Source organism: Spinacia oleracea, chromosome 3, assembly GCF_020520425.1.
Source record: "Spinacia oleracea cultivar Varoflay chromosome 3, BTI_SOV_V1, whole genome shotgun sequence".
Classification (NCBI taxonomy): domain Eukaryota; kingdom Viridiplantae; phylum Streptophyta; class Magnoliopsida; order Caryophyllales; family Amaranthaceae; genus Spinacia; species Spinacia oleracea.
In genome coordinates this window covers 148,843,799-148,859,807 of record NC_079489.1, presented here as the reverse complement: position 1 = coordinate 148,859,807, position 16,009 = coordinate 148,843,799, and the positions used below count along the sequence as shown (strand labels likewise).

Here is a 16,009-nt window from a genome sequence, read left to right as displayed (position 1 = left end):
AAACGGAAACATGGTACGTATCGGAAAATATTATCGGAAATGGAAATATTGCCGGAATCGGATATATTGCCGGAAACGGAAATATTGTCTGAATCGGAAATATTATCGGAATCGGAAAATAATTCCGGAAACGGAAATATTAAATATTTGTTCGAAACGGAAATTAATTCCGGAATCGGAAATGTTAAATATTGTTCGTATCGGAAATGAATTCCGGAATCGGAAAATTAATCGGAAGCGCGTCGTACGAATTAGCATCGGACGAGCTTGCTAGACGAAGGCCCAGCACGAAGCCAGGCCCACGTCCAGCAAGGGAAACGCGCGCCACAACACGCCAGCCCAAGGCTGCGCCAGGCCCACCGCAAGGCAGGCCCAGCTCGCGCCCAAGGCTGCGGCAGTCGTGGGCTGCGATGCTCGGGCTGTGTGCGCGCGCGCATGGCGCCCCTCGTGGGCTGCTGTGCGTGCGTGGGTGTTTGTGTTCACATACGAAACCTAAAACGTACAGGATTCGTTTAATGATTAAATTCCTAATTCTATTTGATAAATTAATTAAATAAGAGTTTCATTATGATTCTAATTTAATTAATTCGTATCCTAATAGGATTCCAATTCTCTTTCCATACCCCTATAAATATGTGGCCTGGGTTCACAATTTATAACAAGTATTCAAGTATTCAAAGTGAGTTTTTGAGAGAAAAATTCAGTCACATTCCTTCCCTAATAATTTAGAATTAATTTGATTTTCATAATTAATTATAATTTACGGAAATTTCATGAAATGCCCTCGAGTTTTGCCATAATTCACCAAACGCCCATCAAGTTTCAATAATTCATAAAATACCCCTCACAATTCGTACAAATACCCAACATACCCTTACTAATAACGGGCCGTTAGTCCGCCGTTAGCCAAGTTTCCAATTCACCCAAATGCCCCTATTCTGAAACTTATTTCACCAAATGCCCCTATTAGGAAACGTATTTCACCAAATGCCCCAAATTTAAATATAGCTATTCTGATGTTCCGGCGGCTAGTTTTTGTGTTTGAAAAGTGGTTCTTGGTCATGGTTGGCTATAAAAACACCTTTGCTGAATGGTTCTTGTATTTTAGATGTTATTTTACTTTACTTTGCTAATTTCATAATATTTGATTCATGAGTTTTCTTTCAAAATCATCTTCCACACCCAATGAGTCCACATATATTAGGGTACCTAACAAATTTTGTTATTGTGGTAGGAATGGAGGTTGAAGTGGTGTTCCACAAGCTCTTCTGGATAGCTGCTAATGCTTTTTGGGGTAGTTTTTTGCACATCTGTTTTGATCTTGCACATATTCATTGAGTACAAAATAACATTAAATGTAGTTGGTGCAAAGATGTTTTGTAAGTGAAGCTAAAAACAGAAATGCTTCCCAGTTTGGTATTTTGTGCAGATTATGCAACATCAATTATTTATGAAATGTGAATTTGTTTCTCATTACTTGTGTTTACTTCATGATTACAAACAGTAAAATTACAAACATCAATATCCCCATTTGTATTACAACTTTGACTACTTTTTGTTGTTGTTTTAGCTTCTTCTTCATTTGCTTAAATTCTTCTTGCATCTTACTGTTTCGCCTGTTTTCAATACTTTCTCCTTCGTCTAAGCTTCCCCCGCATTGTCCTTCGTGTTGTTGCCCCTTGTTTTTTTGCTCAACTACTCCCTTTCACCATCTCAGATTGTTTCAAGGATCACACTTGTAGTACAACCTTTGTGGATTGAGTGTTGTATCAGAGCTTCGAATGACAAATTTCCTAGCACAATAACAAAATTTGGTAGGTACTCTAATATATGTGGACTCATTGGGTGTAGATGATGATTTTGAAAGAAAACTCATGACAAAAATCTTATGAAATTAGCAAAGCAAATCAAAATAACATCTAACTTACAAGAACAATTCAGCAAAGGGGCTTTTATAGTCAACCGTGACCAACAACTACCTTTCAAACACAAAAACTAGTCGCTGAAACATCAAAATAGCTATAGTTAAGTTTGGGGCATTTGGTGAAATAAGTTTCACAATAGGGGCATTTGGTGAAATAAGTTTCAGAATAGGGGCATTTGGGTGAATTGAAAACTTGGCTAACGGCAGACTAACGGTCCGTTATTAGTAAGGGTATGTTGGGTATTTGTACGAATTGTGAGGGGTATTTTATGAATTATTGAAACTTGATGGGCGTTTGGTGAATTATGGAAAAACTCGAGGGCATTTCATGAAATATCCGTATAATTTAATTAGATACCTATGATTAAAAACCACCATAAAAATTGTAAATTTATGATAAATTTTAAATTTTTATGACCTAGACTTGAATCCATGTTAATCGGAAATCAATTGAATAATAAATTTTCGATTTTTCGCCCTAAAATTATGAAATTAATATTAATTTATTAATTTGTCATTAATTTTAAGTATAAATTTTTAAATTTTATGCGATTTGTTCATATAACTTGCACGCACAAAGCAATGGACGCTACGTGTTACCCTTAAGGGGTGTTGTATAGTGCGGGCATGCGACGACGAGCAAGGGAGCTCGTCGCCCATGCGGCACGAATGCAATGAGCAAGGCCATGGTGCACGAGCACAAGGCAGCAGCCCTGCCTTGTGTCGTGGGCTATGAGCAATGGACGAATGGGCATGGGCGAAGGCAAGGCACGGCAGTCGCGTGTGGGCAGCAAGCGAGCTGCGCCACAACGCGCACTGCCTCGCGCGCAGCGAGCGCAAGCTCGCGTGCCACGAGTACTGCGCCCAGCGTCAATGCCGCGCGCAGCGAGCGCTGGCTCGCACCAAGCGAGTGCTAGCGAGCGCGCACAGCATACGCTGGCGAGTGCACGAAGCGAGCACTGGCTCGCTTGCATCGAGCGCTGGCGCGCGCGCAGCGAGCACTTGCTCGCGTGCATCGAGCGCTGGCTCGCGCGCAGCGAGCACCAGCTCGTGCGATGGCTTGCGAAGGGTAGAAGCAGCAGCTATGCGACGCAGCGCATGGGCTGCGCGCACATGGCCAGCGATGGCTGTGTGCGTGTGGCCCATGGGCGTGCCATGCGTAGGGTGTTTGCGTTGCGATTAGATCGTTTTGAATGTTTAATTTGAAAATTTCAGTTTACGTAATTTTAATTAATTTTAAAATTAATAATTTAAATTATTTTCTTGGATTTTGATTTTGAATATTGTAATTATAATAAATTTTATTTATTCTAATTATTTTACTAAAATTAAAATCATGAATTAATTTAAATACGACTGAAATTAAATTAAACTTTTGGATTCAATTGTAAATTTATATGAGCTTTAAATTTTAAATTAAATTTGTATGTTTCCGGTTAGATTAGAAATACATTTTTATGTTTAAAAATTAGTAAAGCATATGAATTTATTGGTTTAAGTGGGAGCCCTTTTAGTCATAAACTCTTGATTAGGTCTGCAAAACCTTAAGGTTAAAACAACTTGATTAGAATTAATAAGGACTGAATAATTGGTAGATTATTGGTGCCCTTGATTAATTGCTGCAAATGTTTACGTGATGCATAATGTGTTTTACTAACCAACTATATGGGCCATTCATGATAATGAATGGGTGAATGGTATATATTGTATATGTACTGTTTTGCAGGTTATGAAGTGACTAGTATGGCCCAAATAGGATAGAAAATATGGTCTGCGTACCATTAATTTGAATGTAATTGGTCTAAAGTACCAAAGTCGTTTTTCAATTCAAATATGGTCTGCGTACCATCAAATAGTTGTAATTAGTTTTAATTATAGCTTATCCTATTTGAAGAAAATGGTGCCTCCCATGGAGATTTTCAAGACGGACTTTGAAGTCAAAGCTTCAAGATGAAGTCGGGCCATACTAGATCACATTTATCTTATGCATGTTTTAAGTTATTTATTGCTTTTAAATATGTCTTAAAATGCATGAGATCAAGAGCTTGATTATGTTGCATGATTAAGGATTTTAGTTCACTTAAAATCTAACCAACATAGTAAGAGCCTTAAGTTCCAAACTTAAAAATTGAGTTAAAAGGTGCCATGCCAAAATATACACTTGCTTGGATATCCTTTACATCAATCTAGTAATAGTTTTCGCTCAGCGAGGTGTTACTTATTGGTCCTAAAGGGGCAAGGTACACAAATAATTGTGAGTACATGTTAATTTTGGTGAAACTCAACGATATAAGTAAGGAGTCCTTTTATGTCGTGGCAAAATCGATAGGTTTACCTAATAAGTTCTTAGACGTACCTATCAACCAAGAATAGTTTCTAGACTATTAGCAAAAGGCTTTTGCTTACCTAAGATGTTTTAGGATTAAGTCGACAAACTGTGCTTAGTTCTTCAATGATTTTAGGATCTTGGAATCATTTTATTCACACCTGCCGGAACACATAACTTGAATAAAATGCTTAATAAACATTGAATTATGCATGTATGCTAGAATTTAAGTTTATTAAGAGAAACTGTGAATGGTTATTTATTTGTTTATTCTTTTCAATTGTAGTTTTTAATATGGCAAACAACAATCAAAACATCATCATAGGTTCTGAGCTTATGGTCAAGCTGAACCTGGCAAATTTTCTTGAATGGGAAGCTAAGCTAGTTGAAATAGTCAAACTCAATGGACTTGAGTATGTACTGTCACATCCCATGCCAAGCTACTATGCCAGAGACATGACCCCTGAGAGATTTTACGCCTGGGATGCGGATCTCAAAAAGGTTATGAGTCTCATGCTGAACAATATCCCTGATGATTGGGCTAGAAGGTTTGTAGCCTATGAACCTTTTACGCTCATCAAGAATCTGAGGGATATCTGTCGTGGAAGCACGGAGGACAGGGACCTGAACGTCCATGAGTTGATTGAATCAATGTCTGGTCTAAAGGTTAGTTCTCCCAACAGGTGTTATAGGATGGAGGTCCAAGAAACACATGTTCAGCTCCTTCGCACTAAACAGAGGGTAGGCGTCCCACTGAGGTTCCATGTGGATCTTATGCGTTCATATTTTGATCGCCTAATTCTACTAGGAACACCAATAAGCGAAAGGATGGCAGTCTCTATCTTGCTCAATTCACTACACAGTGGGTTTGGTCGCTTCAAGAAACTATACCTAAGTGAACCAAGAGAAGAAACAGTTGCAGAATTTGTTCACCTTGTCAGGAAGGCTGAGATAATACTGGACTGTGAAGCCAAAGATTTACTCAAGGCTAGAAGGAGACCGTTCAAGAAAGGTGGAAAGTCCAAGGGCAATGCTAAGTCAAAGCAGGACAAGTCCACATCAAGCTATCTTTATTGTGATGGAATAGGCCATTACAAAAGAGAATGTCCAAAGCTAAAGGAAGATCAGAAGAACGGAACAGTCGTTCCATCTTCAGGTATTTTCGTTATAGACTGTATACTTGCTAATTCAACTTCTTGGGTATTAGATACAGGTTGTGGCTCACACTTATGTTCCAATCCACAGGGACTAAGAAGAAGTAGAAAGTTAAGCAAGGGTAAAGTTGACCTACGAGTGGGAAATGGAGCACGGATTGCTGCATTAGCTGTAGGAACTTACTATTTGTCGTTGCCCTCCGGGCTAGTTTTGGAACTGGAAGAATGTTTCCATGTTCCAAGTCTTACTAAAAACATCATTTCAGTTTCTTGCTTAGATGCTGAGGGATTTTCCTTTTTAATAAAAGACAATAGTTGTTCGTTTTATTTTAAAGAGATGTTTTATGGATCTGCTAGATTAGTCAATGGACTTTATTTATTAGATCACGACAAACAAGTATATAACATAAATACCAAAAAGGCCAAAAAGGATGATTCAGATCTCACCTATCTGTGGCATTGTCGATTAGGCCATATAAACTTGAAACGCTTAGAAAGACTTCAAAAGGAAGGAATTCTAGAACCATTTGACTTAGAGGATTATGGTAAATGCGAATCATGTTTACTTGGCAAAAATGACAAAGCAACCTTTCTCTAAAGTTGGAGAAAGAGCAAATGAACTATTGGGTTTAATCCATACAGATGTATGTGGACCAATGAGTACAAATGCTAGAGGTGGTTTCAGCTACTTTATCACTTTCACTGATGACTTCAGTAGATATGGTTATGTCTACCTAATGAAGCATAAGTCTGAATCCTTTGACAAATTCAAGGAATTTCAGAGTGAAGTAGAGAATCAATTAGGCAAGAAGATTAAGGCACTGCGGTCTGATAGAGGCGGTGAATATCTGAGCTATGAATTTGATGACACTAGTGGAAAAAATACCTGTTGAGGGGGGCATTTTGGGCTTATTGAGGCGAACAAGGCCCGCTTCGACAGACGTGGCTTCAACAGCTCACATAGGTGTTGAGGCGGGCTTTGTTCGCCTCAACAGGTAGTCTGTTGTGGGGGGCTTTCAAAAGCCCGCCTCAACAGGCCAAAACCAAAGCGAAAAATAAGGACCTGTTGTGGGGGGCTTTACAAAAGCCCGCCTCAACAGACACCTCTGTTGAGGCTCACTTCTTAAATGCCCCCCTCAACAGACCTGTATTTTTGCGCCAATACCTGTACATTGGCGCCATAAATTCATATGTTGTCGAGGCGTACATTAAAAGCCCCCTTCAACAACATTATTTTTTTTTTCCAAATTCTTTTAAAATATAAAATAGGTGGCAATAACCAAATCTATATATATACACCATTGAGCATTGAAACCTGTACACGCACCAATCAACACCAGAATAGCAAATGTATGAATCTGCTTATTTTTATTAATAAATCATGAAATTAACTTCATTTATATTAACCCAATAGAGAAAAGCATATAGTACGTACGTTTACAATTTTTAAACACCTAGCTAGCTAGTCTAACAAATTAACACTAATATTAACAAATAAAGACAAAAGGCTAGAGAGCTAGTCTAACAAATTTCTCTAATCCGGCCACTTAGCTCCCTTTAGATCATGCATTACAAACCTTAATTAAGGCCGTGTTGACTTTCTAATTCCAATCGACTCGATCCCTGCAAGTACCTTTAGCACAACCATAGGCTGAAATATAGCAACAAATTGAGGTGGCTCCTTTCCTTGGAAAATACGACCCTGCACCAAACAAAACCTTTAAAATAGCCACCCACAAATTAGAATTTGCAATCATGCAATAAAAAGAAGTATGACTATACCAGGGCAGGTCTTCCTTTAAGTGAATTGCACATTGTGTTAGCCAACCTTGCTGCCATCTTCTGGTCATCCTGAAAATCAAAAGATAAAAAAAAAATGAAGCTCAACTTATTCTGAAGCAAAAGAAAGTAACAGAGAAAACTAGTAACATACTGGAGAGAGGGAGAGCATGTGTGTGGGAGGCTGTAGAGGAAGAACTCAATAAAAGAGTATTTTCTATTTTTGAGAGCCCCAAATTTATTCACATCCTACACCTAGCATCTCTCTCCTTGTTTGTCTCAGTGTTCATATGTTCTACTGCAAAGTAATGTGTACATTGAGAGTTTGTTATTCCAAAAGAAAGAAGTAGAAAGATGTCTACGTCTCCAGAAACCTAGATTTTTTTTATATCAACGAGCCACCGAGGACTAGAAGGATAGTTACAGGCTCAAACTACTAAAAGCCTTGAAAGCATGGCTTTCAAAAGAGCCGTTGGCCATCCTCCCTACTCCGTTAAACTTGTAGGATTTGGCAGGAGACGTCATGTTCAGAAAGAGGGAAGTAAACAAAATGTCATTGTCACCAAGACCTATGTTCGAGAGTTCTAAATCGGCCACCAGCAACTAGCAAGGTTTTGCAGGAAACTGCCTATAACCTCAAGGGCATGCTTTCACATTGTGATTGGGCTATCTACCCTTGAATAGATGACAAGTTCTAGCTCTTTACTCGTCTTTTATCCTAGAAACTCTTTACTTTCGTTTTATCTGCGCCAGGAAAGTATCAGCTTTGGAAAGAGGTGTCCGACAAGGATAAAATCCAAATTCCATGCGAAGCATAATAAATCATGGAGAAGCAGACATATACATGCAAAGTCCCTAGACTACTGTGGCAATGTGAAAGATAAAATAACAATGTAAGAAGATGCAAAATTTTCCGTACAAAAACCATAGGCCAGTGTATCTGTATGCAGTGGACTTAGTTAACCAAAATCACATAAAAGTCACCCCAAATCCAATAAAAGTCAACTTCACAAATGGGTTAAAAGACATGAATGAAATTTAGGGTACCAATCTTCGTTGTAAAACTACACCCGTTGTATATAGGACCTGTTGAAGAAACATTGCCAAGACTCAAAGAGTCACAGGACTGTTGTATAATACATAAAAAGCACTTGCCTAATGAAAACAAGGTATCAAACAACCCAAACATCACCTTGCATATCACCAAAGACATACTTTTATGCAACTTCATAAAAAGGCATTGAATACGCTTTATTAATTGTTAAAGTACGATAATCAAGTACTTAAAAGTAAAAAAATATAAGTAAAAAGAATTCATATCATAACAGAAAGTGAGAAGCAGCCACAGATATCTGCGAACTTACAACTGAAAATTGAGTTCCAGATTCATCCATAGTCACAATCTCACCATTCCAAGTGCCTAGCTTCTCCAATATAGTGGAAAAATTCTTCTCACCAACAGTAAGTCGAAGTCTCATTGGAGATCTTTTGATGGGAAATTTCTTTACAAGCCGGTGAATAACATCTAGTGCCTGTAATTCACGATGCATAGAATTAACTTATGAACTAAACTACACAATAAAACCATAATTTATCTCAACTTTATACTGTAATTTACAAAGTGCAACAATCAAAGATACAGCTAATCAAATGTCCCAAAATAAGACAAATCAGAAGAATTATGCATAGCAATACAGTAGATAAAACAGTGCTAAACCTGCTTTTTGGAACTGTTATAAGGATCAACAGCAAAATGGATGTCATGCATCAAACGTTCGATCATAGTTATCGAGTAAGGGCGTTTCGTGTCAGGATTAATGGTGTTTTCCATGACAATGGTGGCAATATCACGAAACTGAAGTGACAATTGAGCCTCCCTTTCTTTCCCTGCAACTTGAAGATCTCCTTTCTCCAGAATCTAACCAAAACAATCAAATATATAAAATCGTGTTCGCTAAATCATTATTAACTAAAACCTCCCCAAAATTACATAAGTTCAATCAAAGAATTCGATTTCAAGAAGATGAATCACCTCTAAACAAATTGTTGTTGCGTCATCTGTCAGAAATGCAGTCTTCAAATCCTTCAGTTTACTACACTGTCGTCATTCCATTTGTTTGCAGACATAACATTATAAAAGAACATTAATTCAGAAAGCCATGAGATGACAGCCAGGAATACAAGACATATGATGGAAATTGGAAAGCAGTATATGTATATACAAGCAAAAAAATGCATCAACCTATTTTCTGAAATTAAATAATTAGTAGAATACCTCTGTAATTCCACATTGAGCATGGTTGTGATCCTGAAATAAACCATACTGGTCATGACTACATATAACTCAGCTTTAGATGCTGCAGGACTTGGATATATAGCTGCAAAATAAAATCATTTGTCTTAAAGATCCTACACTTCGGTTGCTATGTGCTTTTGATTCAAATAGCTCCCAAGCCAAGTGCAAAACTCATGTATAAAAAGGTGGGAACTGGAAATCAGGACTTGTGTCTGAAAATGTTAAAAAAAATTCAACAAGCAAGCATCTTAGGAAAAATAGAACGAGGGAAGCTATTGTTGAAACTAACCTTAACGGAGTTCACACAACAAACTGTGATATAATTACTCTATGTCAATCATAACAATGCAAAACTAGAGCTGAGTACAGAAAACATGAGACAAAGACATCTGGGCAACTGTAAGGTACATAGCAAGACAAAAGGAAAAAAAACAAGATGAACACAAGACCATCAGGTAGAAAACATTAGCAGGCAGGAACAACAAAAGTAAAAATAAAAGGGATAACTGCCATACACTCATCTAGTGCTGCAAATTTACTAGTAAAAGAACAACTTTTAGCACATATTGCATAATTTCATAGTCTGCGCAAATTTACATCAAAATAAGAATGTAATAAATATCGGTTTTACAAATTCAGATTGCCCTGACATATTCATTGAAGTTGTCCAGATGTAGACATTGCTGCAACCATCTGATGGTCTTACAACAAGTTTCTCCAACAACATACTAACTAGCACTAAGATAAAGCATAAAAGTTCTAAATAGTACGGGCTTGATCCCCTGTTTAGTTGCCTGACTCTCTTCCAATTAGAAATCAAAGGAAATGTATGTTAGAAACTCATTAACGAATTCAGATTACAAACCACCACCACCGCAACTAATTTGAGACAAAAAACCTAAAATAAAAAACCTAAATTCACCACAATTGTAAATCATTAATTGGAACTGATGAGAGTAATTCCAAGAAGAAGAAGAAGATCTATTTACCACCGCAAGATCAGAGCCACCAGCAAGCCATCACCTTGCTTGCGTCGCCTCATCCGACCACCCACGACCTACCGAAACCCGAGCCGCACCTCCCGTTAGAAAATAAAAAATCGTTAAAATCAACAAAAATAATCAAAAACCTAAATTATAAATCAAAAAAGTTAATAAAAAATAATATGAAAAATCAAAAACCTAAAAGAATTGAAGAATGCAGGAGAGATGGAGAGAGATGAAAGAGTTACCTCATTTGGAGAACGACGCCGTCTTCCTCGAGAATGCTAAGTAGATGACGGTCGAATCGATATACCCTAGCTTGAGGAGGGAGACAAATCGACGAGTTTGAAGAGTCAAGGGAGAGAGGTCGCGGAGATACCCTAGCTTTGTAACTCTTCCATGGAAGGCGGAGGAAAAGCTTCCATGGAAGCCAACGACTGTGAGGAGAGGTAGCCCGATTTGTTGACGAAATAGCGGGTTTGAGGAGTTTTGAACCAGGAGAGAGAGGAGAGAGGAGAGCGAAGAGAAGAGAGAGAAATGAAACAGATGAAATGAGGAGGAGATAGAATTAAAACGCAGTAGATTGTGAAGACCTGTTGAAGCGAACAAACATAAGCCCGCCCCTTTAGACTAGTGTCTATTGAGGCGGGCAATCAAAAGCCCCCTTCAACAGTATCTATAGAAGCGAACCCCACAAAAGCCCGCCCCAATCTGTTAGTAAAATATTTGACCCGCGTTGACTGGGTGGTTATTGAGGCTCACTTATGTATGCCCCCCTCAACAAGGGGGCTACAATAGGCGTTTTTTCCACTAGTGTGACCATCTGAAAGAATGTGGAATTCTATCAGAATTGACTCCTCTTGGAACACCACAATGGAACGGTGTGTCAGAACGGAGGAACAGAACCTTGCTAGACATGGTCAGGTCAATGATGGGTCAGGCCAAACTTCCATTAGAATTTTGGGGACATGCACTAAATACAGCTGCACTCACTATAAATAGAGCTCCGTCTAAAGCTGTCGAAAAGACTCCATATGAATTATGGTTTGGAAAGCCTCCAAATGTGTCTTTTCTTAAGATTTGGGGATGTGAAGTATACGTCAAACGATTAATTTCAGACAAACTTCATCCAAAATCTGACAAATGTATCCTTGTGGGCTATACAAAGGAAACAAAGGGGTATTACTTCTACAATACATCTGAGAACAAGGTGTTTGTTGCTCGAGATGGTGTCTTTTTGGAGAATGATCACATTTCCAAAATGACAAGTGGGAGAAAAGTAGACCTCGAAGAAATTCGAGTCGAACAACAAACTCTAGAGAATGCTCAAGATGACATTCAGGATGAAACTCAGAGATCTTTAGAAGAATCTGGTGAGAATCATGGTCAATCTAGAAATGTTACCCCGCGTAGATCGCAAAGATATAGATCTCAACCGGAAAGGTACTTAGGTATTTTGACGAACGAGAGCTATGACGTTTTTGAAAGTGATGAACCTGCGACTTACAAACAAGCTATGACGAGCCCTAGCTCCAAGCAATGGCAAGAAGCCATGCAATCTGAATTAGACTCCATGTCTGAAAACCAAGTATGGGATTTGGTCGATTTGCCAGATGGCTACCAAGCCATTGGAAGCAAATGGGTTTTCAAACTGAAAAAGGACAAGGATGGGAAACTTGAAGTTTTCAAAGCTAGATTGGTTGCAAAAGGTTACAGGCAAGTCCACGGTGTGGATTACGATGAAACCTCTTCACCAGTTGCAATGCCAAAGTCTATTCGGATAATGTTAGCAATCGTTGCATATTACGATTACGAAATATGGCAGATGGATGTCAAAACTGCTTTCTTAAACGGCGTTTTAACAGAAACTGTGTTTATGACACAGCCTGAAGGTTTTGAGGATCCAAAGAATGCTAAAAAGGTATGCAAGCTAAAGAAGTCAATCTACGGATTGAAGCAGGCATCCAGGAGCTGGAATATACGTTTTGATGAAGCAGTCAGTGACTTTGGTTTCATCAAGAACGCAGACGAATCTTGTGTATACAAGAAGGTCAGTGGGAGCAAAATTGCTTTCCTAGTATTATATGTCGACGACATATTACTTATCGGAAATGACATTCCTATGTTGAACTCTGTCAAGATTTGGCTTGGGAAATGTTTTTCGATGAAAGATCTAGGAGAAGCACAGTACATACTGGGCATCAAGATTTACAGAGATAGATCTAAAAGGATGATTGGACTTAGTCAAAGCACTTATATCAATAAGGTGCTTGATAGGTTCAAGATGGCGGACTCCAAGCGAGGCTACCTACCCATGTCTCATGGAATGACTCTAAGCAAGACTCAGTGCCCAAAAACACTTGATGAGCGTAGACGAATGAATGGGATTCCATATGCATCATTGATTGGTTCAATAATGTATGCTATGATATGTACACGCCCGGATGTTGCGTACGTACTCAGTGCTACGAGCAGATACCAGTCAGACCCAGGGGAGGCGCATTGGATTGCTGCCAAGAATATTCTGAAGTACCTGAAAAGGCACAAAGATGACTTCCTGGTCTATGGTGGAGATGATGAATTAATTGTTAAAGGCTATACGGACGCAAGTTTCCAAACCGACAAAGATGATTTCAGATCACAGTCTGGGTTTGTCTTCTGCCTCAACGGAGGAGCAGTAAGCTGGAAAAGTGCTAAGCAAAGCACCATTGCGGATTCTACAACTGAAGCGGAGTACATTGCTGCACATGAAGCAGCAAAGGAAGCTATATGGCTAAGGAAGTTCATAGGTGAACTTGGTGTAGTCCCCTCCATTAAAGGACCAATAGCCCTATATTGTGATAATAACGGAGCTATTGCACAGGCAAAGGAGCCTAGACACCACCAGAGAGTCAAGCATGTACTTCGTAGATTTCACCTTCTACGAGAGTTCGTTGAAAGAAAAGAAGTCGAGATAAGCAAAATTGGAACTGATGACAACATATCAGATCCATTGACTAAACCTCTGCCGCAGGCGAAGCACAACTCGCACACTGCAGCTATGGGAATCAAGCATATTGGAGAATGGCTTTGATGTCTCTGTTTAATGTTTTAAAGTTTTAGAGTTTAAATCTTTGTAAAACATTATTGGTTAATCATTCACAATAAATGAAGAGAATTCATTTTTCCATTTAATTTGTGGTTTATTAAATGATGAGTCCTTTCAATTTGACGATATATTCAAGATAGACTGTTAGGACCAGTCCTGTGACTAAGAAATGTCTATCAAGTGAACTTGAATGTCAAAGGTTGAAAATGGTCCCTAGTCGGAGTTTTCTATAAAATTGGACGCATAGAAAACGTTAGACGATTAGAATGCAAGATGACTAGTAGTTCTGTTTCTTGAACTATGTGGACATGGCAATGTCATAATCATTTGCATAGATACTTACTTTGTGAAGACTAGTATCGGACAAGACCTATGAAACTTTACTGTAAGAGATGAAAATCTGTCATAAGTAAATTTCATTAAAATTATTAGACACTAAATCCTCAATACCTGAGTGATTTGAGATTACTTGTCCTCCCACAAATCGGGATAAGATGCTTAAAAGTTGTACAAGGCCACTCGGAGAGCTAGAAACTGTGAAATGCATGGCCGTGCTCGGATGAATCATAGGCTATGATTATCTGTTTATTTGATCAGTTGAACTCTGAAACCGAGGAACACCTCTGGACATAATAAGGATGACAACTCTTACCTTATGTTCAAGAGCAAGCATCGAGCGACAAAGGAATTAGGAAATGCACACTTGTCCCTAAGGACAAGTGGGAGACTGAAGGAAATAATGCCCTTGGTCCAAGTATGCATTCAATGATAAGTCTAATAAATGCGGTTCAGTATTAATTAACAAGTTAATAATTCAGTGAGATCAAGTGAGCTGAATGCCTAGCTAGAGGCCGCTTCAGTTCAAGTGGAATTAATGATATTAATCCACAGCTTACTCTTGACTGAACCCGTAGGGTCACACAAATAGTACGTAAACGGATCAAGTATTTAATGGCATTAAATACTCCATCTATGGATATTCAGAATCGACGGATCTTGGTTTCAGTGGGAGCTGAGATCGTCACAGGCAAGAAATGAATACTCCGGAAACGATGATATTGCCGGAAACGGAAATATGGATCGTATCGGAAATATAAATATTATCCAAGTCGTAGATGTTACCGGAAACGGAAACATGGTACGTATCGGAAAATATTATCGAAAATGGAAATATTGCCGGAATCGGAAATATTGCCGGAAACGGAAATATTGTCTGAATCGGAAATATTATCGGAATCGGAAAATAATTCCGGAAACGGAAATATTAAATATTTGTTCGAAACGGAAATTAATTCCGGAATCGGAAATGTTAAATATTGTTCGTATCGGAAATGAATTCCGGAATCGGAAAATTAATCGGAAGCGCGTCGTACGAATTAGCATCGGACGAGCTTGCTAGACGAAGGCCCAGCACGAAGCCAGGCCCACGTCCAGCAAGGGAAACGCGCGCCACAACACGCCAGCCCAAGGCTGCGCCAGGCCCACCGCAAGGCAGGCCCAGCGCGCGCCCAAGGCTGCGGCAGTCGTGGGCTGCGATGCTCGGGCTGTGCACGCGCGCGCATGGCGCCCCTCGTGGGCTGTTGTGCGTGCGTGGGTGTTTGTGTTCACATACGAAACCTAAAACGTACAGGATTCGTTTAATGATTAAATTCCTAATTCTATTTGATAAATTAATTAAATAAGAGTTTCATTATGATTCTAATTTAATTAATTCGTATCCTAATAGGATTCCAATTCTCTTTCCATACCCCTATAAATATGTGGTCTGGGTTCACAATTTATAACAAGTATTCAAGTATTCAAAGTGAGTTTTTGAGAGAAAAATTCAGTCACATTCCTTGCCTAAAAGTGCCGAAAATTATTAGTACCTTGAGGGCGATTCTAGTTGGTCAATCTTAAGGCGGATCCGGACGTGATGTGGACTATCTACGGAGGGACGACACTTGGAGTCCTAAAGACTTGTTCTTGTTCGGTTCGGGCGCAGCTAGGGAAGGCACGCAACAAAGAGTATGCATCTAAACTATGCTATATGATTATGTGTAAATAATATGTATTCCTGGCTAAATGGTTTTTCCGCATGATTTATGAATTGTCATATGTATCATAACCTAACACATGTCACCAACCATCCCACTAATGCTCTTGTCATTAGCAAACTTCAAAATTTTCTTCAAAATATTTTCTTCTACATTTTCTCCATTGGCACTTGTTTCTCCAAATGTTTCTTTTGTTGTGGTGCTCATGTCACCACCCATTACTGCTAATGCTCCTATGTCATTAGTAAACTCCAAAATTCTCTTTGTAAATATTTTTTTTCCCATTTTTTTGTCACCAACCTACTCTGCTAATGCCCTTGTCATTAGCATCCTTCAAATAATTTCTTACTCAAAACATATTTTATTCTTCAATTTTTTTCATCCTTCCTTATTTTTATCATCAACTTTTATTTTCTCCATTTT

The 16,009-nt window shown here is 38.8% G+C and overlaps 1 protein-coding gene across 1 annotated transcript; it reads right to left on the bottom strand.

The window, feature by feature from the left end:
* Positions 1-6,819: 6,819 nt before the first annotated feature.
* Positions 6,820-9,527, bottom strand: LOC130470567 (uncharacterized). The gene is made up of 6 exons (XM_056840910.1): positions 9,459-9,527; positions 9,216-9,281; positions 8,901-9,101; positions 8,548-8,715; positions 7,187-7,255; positions 6,820-7,106 (listed from the first exon to the last, which is right to left on the bottom strand). Exons 3-6 carry the CDS (start codon positions 9,012-9,014, stop codon positions 6,987-6,989), a joined length of 471 nt encoding a protein of 156 aa, XP_056696888.1. The 5' UTR covers positions 9,015-9,101; positions 9,216-9,281; positions 9,459-9,527; the 3' UTR covers positions 6,820-6,986.
* Positions 9,528-16,009: the final 6,482 nt, after the last annotated feature.

Excerpts from the sequence above, each read along its gene's own strand:
- LOC130470567 (XM_056840910.1), bottom strand. The coding sequence starts at position 9,014 with ATGGAAAACACCATTAATCCTGACACGAAACGCCCTTACTCGATAACT. Across the intron at positions 8,716-8,900 it reads ATAACAGTTCCAAAAAGCAG|GCACTAGATGTTATTCACCG; the intron begins GTTTAGCACTGT and ends CGTGAATTACAG. Across the intron at positions 7,256-8,547 it reads CTGGAACTCAATTTTCAGTT|GATGACCAGAAGATGGCAGC; the intron begins GTAAGTTCGCAG and ends TTTGATTTTCAG.